Here is a 14,601-nt window from a genome sequence, read left to right on the forward strand (position 1 = left end):
TAATAACATGCACAAAAATAAGACAGAGTAAAACAAAGCAACAAAAGAAAACAAAAAACAAAAAAACCCGACAAAACAATACCAACAAAGAAAAGCCTATAGTTAGTTCAAAGACTGTTTGTTGGTCTTTAGGAGTGTTTTGCGGCTGAGTGTGATGGGATCCAACACCCTAGCCCCAAAGTCTATTTTTGGTATTCCCTGGGGACTTCTGTTGCCCTGTTCCCCTTGCTGTTCTGTTGCATGCCCTTAATGTTTTGCGTTGGTGTGGTGGGATCAGATCAGGCTCAATTCCCGCACTAGAGTGTTGTCCCCAGTAGGGCTATGGGTCAGTGAGGGATGTCATGTCTCATAGTGGGGCTGGCTACATGGTCTTCTCTGTGGATTGTACTCTGAGCTGGAATATCATCCTCAAGGCTTAGTGGGCCAGGATGTGCTCCACTCTCTCTTCCTCCTCCTTCATTTGCTCCCATGTGCTCTGATCAGATATGTCCCTCTTCCTGAGCTGCAGCTTCAGTGCTGTCCTCTGAAATAAATTCTTCTGGGGGGAGGGGCAGGTATCTATGTAGTTGGGATTGGGGCCGGCCCCTTAGACTTAAGGTTTTTTTTACAAAACCACCTTATCACCTGCAAAGTACATTACACTTAATACATTTGTTAAATCTGCTATTCCATTCTTGGAAACTCTTTTCAAACTCATCTGTTTGGATGGCTGACAGCACCTCCCTTGTTTGTTTGTTTTTCTTCACCTCTTCTGCATCGTCAAATCGCTGTCTTTTCATGTCCCTCTTCATTCGTGGAAACAAAAAGAAGTTGCATGGGACAAGGTTAGGTGAGTAAGGTACATTGGGCAAGAGAGGCATCCTGTTTTTGCCAAACACTGGCACACTGAGATGGCTGTGTGAGCAGGTGCATTGTCGTGGTGGCAAAACCAGTCCCCCATCTGCCATAAATCAGGCCTCTTTAGTTGAACATAGTTACATAATATTTTCAGAACCTCTAAATAGAAAGCCTGATTAACAATCTGACCTGGTGGAATGAACTCCAAATGCACTATCCCCCTCACATCCTACCAACCAGCTGCTCGGTGGGGGCGGGGGGGAGATAAAGCTGTTTGCTCCCATAAAGGCTTGCAGTTTAGAAACCCAAAGTAGCAGTTTTTCTCAGTCCTGTAGGTTGCTATGCGTTAGAGTAGACCTGACGGTCGTGAGAGTACTAGTATAAAATGGAAGCTCCCAGAGGGTAGGGGTTTTCCTCTCTTTTGGGGCCTTGTTTTACTTATTGCTGGATTTCCAGTGTCTAGACCAGTGCCTGGCAGGTAGCAGGTGCTCAATTAATACTTCAAAATAGCTGAGTGAGTGATTTTTGTCCTTGTCAGTTTGTGCCCCTGGAAATTACACATCTAGAGTCAGAGACGACCTTTCGCCCACCTGAGTTTTACTCATGTTCTTCACTTCCAGGGCCTGCCACCCCGCGAGGATTCAGTGAAAGAGGTCTGAATTAATTTGCTCCATGACCAGGCACTGATTTGGGGGATCTAAAGATGAGTATGACAGATACAAAGTCCTGAGATCTCATCGAGGTTATATTTCAATGGAGGGAAATAGACAAGAAACCTCCTTTATTAATTAGCTAACATTGGCTTAGGAGTGAGAAATGAGACATAATTTAAAATCTGCCAGGAATTGACTGTGAAACCTTGGGTGAGCCATGCCTCCTTCTTCCAGCCTCAATTAAGAATTATAGAAACCATGGGGGAAGGGAGACAGCGGTCAGTGTGAGATATGAATATAATTGTAATTAGTTTTGCATATATCAAGGGTCACAGGTTGGGGCAGGAAGGGAAAAAAGAGCTAATACCAAGGGCTCAATAGAAAGTAAATGTCTAGAAAAGAATGATGGCAACATATGTACAAATATGCCTGATACAATTGATGTTTGGATTATAATAAGAGTTATAAGAGCCCCCAATAAAATGATCTTTTAATTTTAAAAAATTGCAGCAATTCTCTATGTTTATGTACATTTTCCCCATTCAGATTTCTCAAGAGGGTCTAGGAAACCAAAAAGCTGGAAACTTCTCCAGTAGATCATCTTTGATGTTTATTATTTCCATTAATTCAGTACATATTTATTGAGGGGCTGCTGTGTGCCAGTGGATTTCTGGGCAGGGCACATGGTTAATGTGCTATGGTGCTAACTAAGAGGGTGGAAGAAAGGCCTGGTGATGTACTTCTAAGAACAGCCACAGAAAACCCTATGTATGGAACACAGTTCTACTCTGACACACATTGATTTCCATGAAGCGTTTATGGGATGGATTTTCTGTTTGTTTGGTTTTTTTTGAAACTCTGTGCCAAGTTCTGGGGGTCCAAAGAAGGGTAAGATTGAGATAGGCCCCAGAGATCTCCTGGAGATTATATTCCAGTGGAGTGAAATGTACAGGAAGCCTGGAGACAATGACAGAGTAGTCCTATTGCTACGAAAGAAAGAATGCAGGTGCTATGTCAGATGGAACGGGCGGGGAAAGGCCATTTTTCAGGGCATTACTGGGCCGGAAACCTGAATAGTACAGAAAGGCAGCCATCTGCTGCCTGATGAGAAAACAGCAAAGATCTAGCAAAGGCAGGAAACAGGAAAGAGTGGTGCAGAGACCTGCTGGGGGTGGCAGTGGTGGCCTGGGGATGAGATGGGAGATGTGTCTGGGACCAGGACTGTGGGGTTTGCAAGGCCGGGCGGGAATTTGGATTTAATTAGTGTTGTGGCAGTTGTCCCTTTGGAGCTACAAAACCAGCTGCCACACTCTAGAATGTATTGATTACAGTAAATAGAGACAATGCGAAATGACAGGTGCCTCCTGGTCCTTCCGGGCTCTGCCTGGCGACCTTGCCAGTTGGATGGCCAGTGTCCCTTCTAGTATTCCGGGGCCTTGACCTTGGTCAGGTCGGAGTGGGTGAGCTCCAACCACCTCGCAAATCTCCAATCTCCCTCCCCAACTCTGACGCCTCAAATGCACACATTGCAAGTAAAGTCTGCTCGGCAAACGCAGACACACTCTCCGAGCGCCTCCTAGGACAGAGGGACTGTGGACGCTCAAAGGCACTCTCAGGCAGCAGCTACGACCCTATGCAGTAGTACAAAGCACCTCAGGTGCCAGGACTGAAGGGCGGCCCGTGGAGGCGGAGCCGGGGCGGTGCGTGCGCATGCGCGGAGCTGTCTCCGCCCACTCCCGCGCGAAGGGGCGGGGCGCGCGCCGGGCGGGGGCCGTGACGTCAGGTGCGCGCGTGGCTCTGGCTGCGCAAGAACAGCTGGCGGCTCCGAGGGCGGCCGGCGAGCTGACCGGCGTAGGGGTGCTCGTGGCGGCCGGGCCACGCCGCGGGAGCCGCCGCCGCCGCCTTGCACCACTGCGCCATGTCCGGGCAGCTGGAGCGCTGCGAGCGCGATTGGCACGAGCTGGAGGGAGAATTTCAGGAACTGCAGGTAGGGCCGGACCTCCTGGTCCCGCAACTCTGCTACCTGCCGGACAGTGTCTGCCCCCTCCCCCGGCCCGGGCGATGGGGGTGGCCTAGGCCTAGGGCCCCCGGCGCAGGCTTGGAGGCCAGGGTCCTCGTGGTCAACCCCCTCCATCCTCTCGGCGCTTCGGTTCCTCACCCACAATGGGCGCCTGCCGAAGCCCCTTCCCCGCCCCGGCTCCTTGCCCCGCGGGACTCCGCTGCAGAAAGTTGGCCTGCGGCCTCGGGGAAGTTCCTGGCGGGTCCATGTGGGGAAGGCCTGAGGGGGACAGATAGATTTGGGGGATCCCTCCGCCGGGGTCTCCCTCAGTCTCTACGGACCAGATTTGGGAGCGACCTCCCGGCCCTGGCGAGGCAGCGTTCTCTATCAGCAGCTCCATTTTGGGAGGGGTACTTGGGCGCCGTTCCTTGAGCCTTAGGTTTGCTTGAGGAACTGGTTGAGGGGCCCTAGTTCTATCCCGGGGGGCCAAGCCGGCCCTCCGGGCGCTGCTGCAGGCGGAGCTTGGCGCGGTGGAGAGCATCTCCGTTTGACAGCTGGGCTGCCTCACCCAACTGTAGAGGCTCCTCCAGCCTTGCCCTCCTGGCCTGAAGCCTTCCAGGGGGCGGAGTGGGCCCCTTGAGAGACCAGCATTTTTGCCAGAGGTCCTGGCAAGAGTGGCAGTCCCTGATAGGGCGTGGAGAGGCCTTAGCAACATACTCTGGTGAAAAAAAGGCATCTTGGGAGTGGTGTGGATATTGCCCCCCAAACCTTCCCCTCACACCCCATTTTTGTCTAGCCGGGGTTTGGCTTTATTTCCTTAGGGGTGGGCCCTGTGTGCCTGAAGTGACACTACCCACAGCACCCTACTCCCCTGGCATCCTCAGTTGGGACAATGACATTGTCCTTGCTCACGGAGCTTTGTCGGCCTTCAGTGTCCAGGGTGGGGGAGAGGAAGTCTCTCACTGGTTCTCAGCGGGTGGGTTGCTACGCCCCTGGGGGTTGAACGACCCTTTTTTACAAGTGTTTCCCAATTCATAACAGTAGCAAAATTATAGTTATGAAGTAGTAACAAAAATAATTTTATGATTGGGGGGGTCACAACATGAGGAACTGTATTAAAGGGTCGCAGCATTAGGAAGGTTGAGAACCACTTAAAGTCTAAGTGATGGGTCTTTCTAGACTCAAAGCAATCCACAGCTGGATGACGCCAGAGAGGTGCCTGGGAGCACTGAGCAGGAGAGGATACTGTTTCAGGCACCACAGAGGGTGAGGCCCCTCTGAGTTGGTGCCTTTTCCTTCAAGTCTAGAGCTTGGTTCCCTTCCATGCCCCTCCCACCCAGTTCCCAGGGCCCCTTTTGGCTTCAGCCCATCAGGATCTCTCAGCTGCCACTTAACACTGTCTTCCTGGGCATTGAGATGACTGGAGGGTGGAGGAGAGGGCATTGGGTGGGCTGAGGAAGCAGGTGAGCAGCTAGCCGCGTGGAGCTTTCGGTGTTCACAATTCCTCTTTCCTTGCCCTTCCTCCAAATAAGAGGAGGCGGCCACAGAGGCATCCTAATACTCGGGAGCTATGCAATTAATGCAATTAACAGCAATTAGACAGCAAGTCTTGGCAGGCAGAGGCTGCAGAGGAGTCCTCCTCATCTTTGTTATGTTCCTCTGGGGTGTCTCTAATGTCCAGGTGTGTTGGGCACAGAGAGGAACTGGGGATTGATTCCAGGTTTCGCTATCTGGTGCACAGCGAGGGTTGTGGAAGGTCTGGTGTAAGAAACGGTGTTATTCCCCAATTCAGCTCTCTAGAGACGGGGAACCAGGATGCACTGGATCCTGCTTTGGGAGAGAGAGACCCAGTTTGCCTCAGGCTTTGGGGTGAGCTGCTGGGTCAGAGGTCAGCGTTGGACAGAAGGTCAGTAGAGTCCCTAAGGACCAGGGGAGCAAAGTCATTAGCTACGCTCGTCAGCTCACTGATGGGGAAACTCAAGCTCCAACAGGCCCATAATTGAACTGGGTCCGATTTGCCAGTAAAGTTGGGGAAGGAAGAAGTAATTGGAGATGACAGGCGGTCGTCTGGAACTAGGAATCTGGACTGTGGGATGGGATTTTTCTTCTGTAAACTCCGGCCTATCTTACTTTCCCTGAATCTGCCTCCAAATCTAAGGCCGCTGGTGGCACAGTGATTTAGGTGGCAGACTGCTAACCCAGAGGTTAGTTGTTCCAACCCACCAGCTGGTCCTCGGGAGACATATGTGGCAGCCTGATTCTGTGAAGAGTGACAGGCTTGGAAGCTCACAAGGGCAGTTCTGCTCTGACCTATCGGGTTTCAGTGAGTCGGCGTCGGCTCCTCCCTTCCTGCGCAGTGGGTTTGGAGTTGGTTTGGTCTCTAAGCTGAGTGCTCTGCAGTGAGTTCTCTTGACCCTCCCCTTCCCTTCAGTGAAGGAAGGGAAGAGAAAACCAAATTCTCGACCCGGGAGCCTGTCTGAGGAGCCCTGGAGGATATTTGGGCTGCTAACCTCAAAGCCAGCAGTTTGTAACTGGAGAGAGATGAGGCTGTCTACTCCCGTGAAGAGTTAGTCTTGGAAACCAGACGCAGGGGTGCACTTCTATTCCGCCCTGTAAGGTCACTATAAGTTGGAATTAACTGGAAGGCAGTGAGTTTGGTTCGGGTTTATAGGCTGTCAGGGGTTGCATGAGGGTAGATTTGAAAGATCTTTGAAATCTCCTTCCTTCTCCCTTCCAAGAAAAAATCCCTGGGGCTTTCTGGAGGGCAGGATGGGTTTCTTCTGACTGGGTGGTGTCTGAGGCCTGACTCACCTCTGGAGCGCAGTTTGCATCTCTGCAGGGACTTTGGTCAAGACTAAATGGGGTTCCTGCTGGGGTGCTGAACACCATCCTGATGCCAGCCACGGGCTGTCTGGCCCTTTGGCCTGTGGTCTGACTGCAGAAGGTCACAGTCATGGTGACAGGTGATTTAATGAGTGTTTCCTCCTTGCATCACTAGAAACCCAACCCCATCCCTCCCCCCGCAGCCAGGAGGGAGGTGGCTGGACGTGGCCTTGTCCCAGACTGCCCTTGCAGGGATGCTGCTTTTGACAAGTGTGCTACCATCCAATGGACCTTCCCAGAGAACGGGTGCCTGGGGTGCAGGGTGGTCAGGGAGACTTTGTTGGGGAGTGACAACCGAGGAGCCACTTGCAGGAAGTTACACATATGGGCCCTGTGGGTGCCTGAAAGATGAATGGTACCAGACAGTGCAAAGGCCCTGAGGCAGCAGCCAGCCTGTGAGCGCGCTCACTCTGTGTGTGTGGTCAACAGGGTCTGGATCATGAACCAACAAGAACAGAAATAAACCAAATGCTGACGCAATGTGAAGAACTTGAGGTGTGAACCCGGTCCTCAGTCATGGTGTCTAGAAGCTGTGCGGTGGCAATGAGTTTTGCTGTGTCTATTTTCACCAACGTAAACAAACAAAAACTGGTTACTGATAACCAGAGCTTAACTCACTGGTAGCGAGTCCATTCTGACGCACAGCGACAGGGTAGAACTGTCCCTGTGTGTTTCCAAGACTGAAACTCCATGGGAATAGAGATCCCCCTCTTTCTCCCACGGAGTTAATGATATAGCTGGGAACATATTTAGGGGAAGGTGAAAGTGTGCAGTCTGCGACTTGATTTAATAAAACGAGGGCTGGGTCCAGATCAGCTAAGGCCTGCAGACCACTGCTGTGTGCAGGTGGACAGCAGTGGGGCAGGTTGGAAGCAGAATCTCCAGCCATATTTTCTTAGACCACTATGAAATAGATCCCGGTAGCCCCATTGTACAGAGGTGAAGCCCAGGGCTCAAGGTCAGGATAAGAGCTGGTGCCAGGGTTTGAACCCAGGCTGTCAGCTACAGAGTCTGTGTTCTTTACGAGGAGAGCAGGCCAAGGCAGGTCTATGCCCTGGTGGTGGTCTTCCGCTGGCTTGTGTTTCTTTTCCACCTTGGGTTGTCTCGTGGGTCCTCTTTCTGCAGAGGCAACGCTGGGTGGGAAATCAAGATTCCTGGTCCGTGCCCTACTTCTGAATTTGATCAGGGGCCTGCTGTCCCCTCAAATCCTTCTTGGGTTCCTAACACAGTGGGCTCCACACTTAACCTCGAGACCCTTAACCTTTGAGGAAAAGTCTGTGAACTTGTTGGGGCTCTCCACATTTGTCTGGTGTTTTCACACAATGCCTTGGGCAGGGCTCCTTGTGCCAGTGACAGGGCCCATTGCATTAAAAAATGGGGGGTATTGGCTCATGTGATTGGGAAGTCCAGGAGCAAGTGTCTTCAGGCAAGGATATATCGAGTAGTTCAAGTGATCCTCACTCATCCCTTAGCCCTTTCACTGCTGAGGAAACAGAGGCACAGAGAAGTTACATAATGTGATGAAGCTTTTTTGCTTTATAAGTGGCAGACTACTGAATTTGAACTTGGGCAGCCTGACTGCAGAGTCTAATCATTTAACCATTATGTGTTCCTCCCCTCCAAAAGTCTGGCATACATGCTGACATTTCTGTGTCCTACTCTTGAAACAGACACCACGAAATGATCCTGCCACGTGATGCAGGATCTTTCCCATTACAGAATCCATGCGAAATCATCCTGCCATCCTTGGTAGTATTTCCATGGTGATATGCCCTAGCTAAGAATAACCAGGATCCCCAAATCTATCGGAAGGTGATTCCCTGGAAAGAGACCACCTAAAAGGAATCTGTTGAAAGCTTACCGTCAGAAAGGCTCAGCTCTAAGGTAAGCATGTAACCACGTTGCCACCATTTGGTGTTGGCCGTGGCCTTGCTGGAACCTCCAGGGCTGCCCACCCACTGTTTGCACCCCCGAGCCGAGCACCCCCGAGCTGGAGCCCTGAACCTAAAGGGCATGAGATTCCTTTTTCTCTCAGTCCCCAAGACAGATGTTGACTCTGGACTTCAGAGTCCCCAGGTCTGGATCTTGACTCAGCCAAATTGTGCTGGGAAGGCATCTCCAGCTGTCTCACAGCCGGACTGGGCCCTGGAGGCATTACCCTCATCTTCCCACTGGGACAGAGCTGGGGCCTCAGAGGACCAGAGTCTCCTAGTCCTGCAGTGGAAACTCACTTGTTTTTGTCTTATATGCACTTGGAGGATGGTAACGGCCCCGTAGGAATGAAGCTCTGAGACCTGGACCTTACAGCACTCACCCCAGTGCCTCCCTCCATTTTTGTGATATGTACCCAACCTGCAAGGTTGGCCATGCGGACCCACCTGGAGGCACCTCGGAAGACATGCCTGGCAGTCTTCTTCCTAAAGGTCACAGCCTTGCAAACAGAGCAGTTTGTCTCTGTACATGAGTGGGGCTCTGCTCCACAGTAACAACCACAGCGTGGGGGCTAGGTTTTATGTCAACTTGATGGTCCTTGGGAGAAAGACGAAGCTTTGTACCCCGTAAGGAGTTGCAATTTCAGAAACCCACAGGGGGCATTTCTACCCTAATAAGAGCACCGTGCGTGGGAGTAGACTCGATGGCAGTGGGACTGAGTTTCCGTGTGGAGGTAGGTTGGAGTCCAACCTAACATGTCTCAGCCAGATGATGTCTCCGTGGGGGTGTGGCCTTTTCATAAGAGAGACACTGAGAACGTCTCCTGCTGTCCCTGCTCTGCACCTTCCTGCTTCCTGGGTTGTGCGTCTGGCTCTGGGGTTAGCCCACACAGTCTGCCTACCCTGGGAGCTGTGACACCCTGCCACGTTCCTGCAGAACCTTGATCCATGCGACTGACGCTGCACCCACCTGCCTGTGATCTCCCAGCTCCCCGCTGCCCTTATTGCTTTATCCACCGGGAGCTGCAGGAGTCTGAGGAGGGCTCCGGCCAGCATTGGCCCCATGAACTGGAGTTGGAGCAGGTTCTGATGCTTGATTAAAAAAAATTACTTTGGTATAAAGTCTTTTCTTACATGAGTGCCACTAGAAAACTCAGCATAATAGAAACAAAAGGTGTGAGGGAGTGGGGAAGCCCAAGTCCAATGTTGCAGAGATTCAAGCAGGGCCCTGGCAAGAAGCAGATGCTTCACTCAGCAGGGCTTCCCTGGAAGAATGTTATGAGGAGCTATTTATGGAGAACCTCAGGTGGTGCCAACGGTGACCACACATGCCTGCTAACCGAGAGGATGGAGGTGCAAGTTCACCCAAAGTCACCTTGGAAGAAAGGCCTGGTGATCTCTTGGGGGGGAAAAAAAAACAACCAAGACATTTAGGCATTGTAGACCCCAGGAGACCAACTTTTCCCTGACACACACGGGGTCTCCAGGAGTCGAGTTTTTATTTAGAGGTGCAAAGAGGCCCCAGGTGTTGCCAACAGGGACGGCCTCAGCTGTTGGCAGTGTGAGAAAGCAGGGGCAAAGTACCCCAGCCTCTCTCTTCCCACCCTCCGGTCTTCTGCCTGCAACTCCCATTGGCCACACCTGAGCAGGAGGCTGAGGCCCAGAGCCCAGAAGATGCGCTCCTGAGAGCCAGCCTCCCAGTGCACAGAGAACACCTCAGGTGGTCCGGGAGGGTGCACACATACCCAGTGTACGTGTTCACTTCTCTGGGGGTGAAGGTCAGGGAGCCCATTCTTGACAGGGAAGGGGACACAGGCTTCGCCGGGCTTTCAGTTCTGCGCAGTTATCACTTCTTAGCTGGAGAATGAGATATGGATTTTCTGTCTTTGCTTTCTGCACCTGAACCCTCTCACAAAATGAGCTGGAGGCCCAACAGCGATCCAGAGGTACCAGCAGGCTTGTGAGGGAAAATAGCCCTGTCGGCACCATGCCATCATTGACGTGATGTCAACCGTGTAAATACCCTTTCCTGTCAAGCCAGGTAGCACGCCCCGGTTGCATCTCCTCTCCTGGAAAGGTCCGTGTCTGCGCATGTGATTCTGCACGGTGCCCTGGCCCGTGGTTGCCTCTGTGTCCTGCTCACCCCCTGAAGCTCTGCCTCCCGAGCTGCCCCATTGAGCGGCTTTCTTGTTGGACTGGGTCCTGTGCAGGGCCCTGGGGGGTGGAGGCAGATGCAGGGGCTGGTTCTGCTGTCGAGTGGAGGCCTCTCTGCCCCAGCTGCTTGTCGGCTGGGTGCCCCCCGCGCTCCGTGCTATTTTTAGTGGCAGTGACTTGAAGTAGGAGTCAATCACAGTTAATAAGCTGGTGCTCTCTGCACTGTGAGCAGGGGGGCTGGCTCCCCGTCCTGGGTATATGTCTCCCATGTTCCAAACCACTGCTGCTAAGTTTAGAAGGAAAAATAGTGGTTTGGCAGTTTGACATTTTTCTTAAAAATTAAACATAAATTTACTCTAAAACCCACTGCTACCACCGAGTCAATTTTGACTCTTGGCGACATTGTCGGGCAGAGGAGAACTGACCCATCAGGTTTCTTCAAGGGCTGTAAATATTTACAGAAGCAGACATCTTTTCCCCAAAGAGCAGCTGCTGGGTTCAAACAGCCACCCTTTTGGTTAGTAGCTGTGTGAGCATTCACCCCGTAACTCCAGAAAGCATACAAAAACAAACTCACGGCTATTGAGTTAATTCTGACTCAGAGCAACTTACAGCAAGCAGACAGGGTAGACTTGCATCTATGGGTTTCTGAGACTGGGACTCTTCACGGCACTACACAGCCACATCTTTCTCCCGAGGAGCAGCTGGTGGGTTCAAGCCACTGGGCTCCTCAATTTCACTGTGGTGACCAGCATTCCCTTCCTGCGTACCTACCCGAGAGAAATGACAGTGACAGCCATGCAAACTGACGTATGAATATGCATAGCAGCATGATTCGTCAGAGCCATAAGGTAGAAACATCCCGAGTGTCCAACCACTAACAGACAGATCTGAAATAATGCAGTTAATCTAGAACCCTTCCAAAGTCACCGCCATTGGGTCGATGCTGAACTAACTGCCCCTGTGGGTTTCCGAGACTGTAAATCTGTACAGGAGTAGAAAGCCTCATCTTTGTCCTACGGCATGGTTGATGGTTTCGAACTGCTGGCCTTGCAGTCAATAAGTAATCCACTCACTATGCCACCATATACTTATGGTTGACTAGCATCTATACAACATAGGTGGACCTCCAGAAATGTTGCTCTTAGTGGCTCAGCCCATGAACAAAGGAATGTGGGGAACAGAAGGATTTCTCTCAAGCTGTCTCCCCCAAATGTATGCCAGATTTAGCTGCTTGAGAATGACTACACTTGGTAGTCATCAAGAGTGGATTAGGAGTCATTCTCCCTGAGAGTTATCAGCGGTCAAACAGACACCACGGTTTATCCCACAACAAATAGGGCCCACTCCCTTCTGATACTGCTCCCTTGAAGGACTGCCTGAAGACAAGCCAGGGACCACTCTAGATGACTAGCTCAGGCTACCATATTGAGTCCAAGGACCATCTATCTTGCCACACATGCCCCCCATTCCCTCCCTTTACTATTGCGCGTTCACCCCTAGGTCATCCCCCTTCTATTGCTTGTATTGCCTATGTTGCAACCCCTCCCTATGACGAAGGTTGTTGTCTGCTATTAGGGGGCTTGCACGCCTCCCAGGATAGTAATTGTCAATTTTACTGTATGAGACACCAGAGAGATCAAACCTGCCCAAGGATGAATTGTCCTGCCCCTTTCTGTGATGTATGATTCTGTAATCAGATCCCCCTAAAGTGATATGATGCGTGGTTAGCAATAAATAAGGAGGCTCCCTGGTTCTCGGGGGGGCGGAGGCGGCTGCTCCTGCCCTGGCGGCTGAGTTCCCTCCACAAGGACCATCAAGTGGGGCTGAAGTGAGCAACGCTACCATGAATTGTGTCTGACTCCATTCATTCCAACCTTTCCTCTAACTCTCCTGCTCTCTATGACTTTACTGTAACCTCTACTTATTATCGCTGTACAGTTGTGCCTACCGGACCTGTGATGTTTTGTGGGGTCCCCTCTCCCCTTTAGCCCCACAAAGAAGCAATGTGCTGCCCAGTCCTGCACTGTCCCTGTGATTGATTGGGGATCAGACTGTTGTGATCGCTAGGGTTTCCGTTGGCTGATTCTTTACAAAGCAGGTCGCCAGCCCCCTATTCCTGACCATCTTAGTATGGAAACTCCACTGAGACACACCCAGCATCTTAGTAACACACATGTCCCCACTGACAGTGGTGCTTCCGCATGAGGTACAGGCATTTGGCAGAAATCGAACCCAGGACTCCAGTATGGAGAGTGAGGATTCTACTGAACTCCCAGTCCCCATCCAAAAACATTGTACAGGATGAAAAAAAGCCAAACACACAAACCACATTGTATGAACCCATCTACAGGAAATGTCCACCACAAAACAGCTCTGGAAAGACAGAAAAGATTAGCAGTTGCTGTGGCCGGGAACTGGAGCCGTGAGGTGTGTCGGCTCATGGGCACCAGGGTCTTATTGGGGTGATGGCACATTCTGAAACGGGATTCAAGAATCATTGAATCGCTGGGTTTTATGGTACATCAAGTATGACTCAATCGAGAGTGGTTTAAAAAGAACGGTTTAGTTTTGTCTCTTGGGAGCAAAAGCCCCCGCCAAGGTGTTCTGAGATCTGCGTTTCTCATGCCCATTCCTGATTGGTGCCTGGTGGTGCAGCGGCTGAAAAGAAGGGTGGCAGTGTGAACCCACCAGCCGTTAGGCTTCTGTAAAGACCATGAGACCATGGCCTTAAAGAAAAAAACAAAACAAAAAACAACTCATGGCCTTGGAAACCCAAGTGGGGCAGTTCTATAGAGCCTGTAGAGCCCTTCCGATTTGGAATCAACTCCGAGACAAGGAGGATTTGATGTAGTTACTGATGTGAAGCGCTCTTGGCATCTTTATTTTCTCAGCATTCGCTGCTGTAGGTGAGCCGCTTACCCAGCAGATTGGATTCCCATTCAGCAGTACAGGAGCCCGGTGGTGTAGCAGCTTAGAGGTGGGCTGCTAAGCAGAAGATGGGCAGCTCCAGAGCACCAGCCACTCCGAGGGAGAAAGATGAGACTGTCTCTTTGTGATAAGAGTTGTATGAGCCCCTAATAAAATGATTTTTAAAAAATGAGACTGTCTCTTCGCGTGAAGACTTAGTTTTGGAAACCCAAAGGGGCAGTTCTATTCGGTCGTGTAGGTCACGGTGAATCAGAATCAACTCGTAGACAGGGAGGAACTCAGCAAGGCACATAACCATATGGTTCTGCGACATTGATTACCAAACTGCAAGGTGCCAGGACTCTCCCCATTTCCACCGTCTTCCAGGGTTCCGACCCACCCCTTTCCCTGCCCCTCCAGGCACTGGCAAAAGGACCTGAAAGTTGGTCTGTGGCTTCTCTTCTTACGTGGTATGGGGAACTGTGCCTGTGCCGAGAAGGAACGGAATGCTCCCTTCTTGCGGCATGTTAATCCGGCTTCTGCACTTAGAAACACGCTCCACTCAAACTGGCAAGCCAAAACTACCTTCCTTGGCTTGTGTGCTTGGAAACACTAAGGTGCAGTGCCTTCAGGAATAGTGGATCCCGGGGCTCTAGATTAAGTTATTAGGGCCCAGACTCAGGTACCTGTCTTCCCCTCAGGCAGGGCTCCCCAGTGCTGTCAAGATAGCCCCTTGAGTGCTGAACTTGTCCCACTTGCTTCAGGTCCAGTGGAGAGTGTGTGTATTGTAATTTTAGCCCATAAAAGCCGCCCCCCCCCACACACACACACCAGTTATTTCCTTGGTGCTGCAAACCCATCTCTGAACCAGTAAGATGGGTCAGCAGCAGGCTGTGGTTCTCATTGGCCAGGCCTGGGACTGGAGTGGGTTAGCTTCTGCTCCCACCCCGAGGAGTTCAGAGTTTCACAGAGGGATGGGTTTGCAAAGACAATCTAGGGACACTTAACCAGAAGGGGAATAGCAGCCTGGTTGGCAAACACAACCCAAGGCTTTGGGCTGGCTCCACTTGCAGTCCCATAGTCAAGGCTGATTGGGTGGAAGGAGGGTCAGGTTGACTGGGTGCGACACATCCTGGTGCCAGGAACTCTGGTGGCATAGTGATTACACATTAAATTGCTAACCGCAGGTCAGTATTTTGAAACCACCATCCGCTCCAAGGGAGAAAGATGAAGC

General features: G+C 51.4%; 1 protein-coding gene across 1 annotated transcript in view; it reads left to right on the forward strand.

Moving 5' to 3' along the window:
• Positions 1-3,355: 3,355 nt before the first annotated feature.
• The window catches only part of TMEM120B (transmembrane protein 120B), a 38,371-nt gene continuing 27,125 nt past the window's right edge, over positions 3,356-14,601 (forward strand). Inside the window, exon 1 of the mRNA XM_004709592.3 lies at positions 3,356-3,477. Within this exon, the coding sequence (XP_004709649.1) occupies positions 3,409-3,477 (69 nt within the window). The 5' untranslated portion in view covers positions 3,356-3,408. The remainder of the gene's footprint in view (positions 3,478-14,601) is intronic.

The sequence above is a fragment of the Echinops telfairi genome, unplaced genomic scaffold, assembly GCF_000313985.2.
Source record: "Echinops telfairi isolate 266 unplaced genomic scaffold, ASM31398v2 ScPeMD7_7412;HRSCAF=8450, whole genome shotgun sequence".
NCBI classification, from domain to species: Eukaryota; Metazoa; Chordata; class Mammalia; order Afrosoricida; family Tenrecidae; genus Echinops; species Echinops telfairi.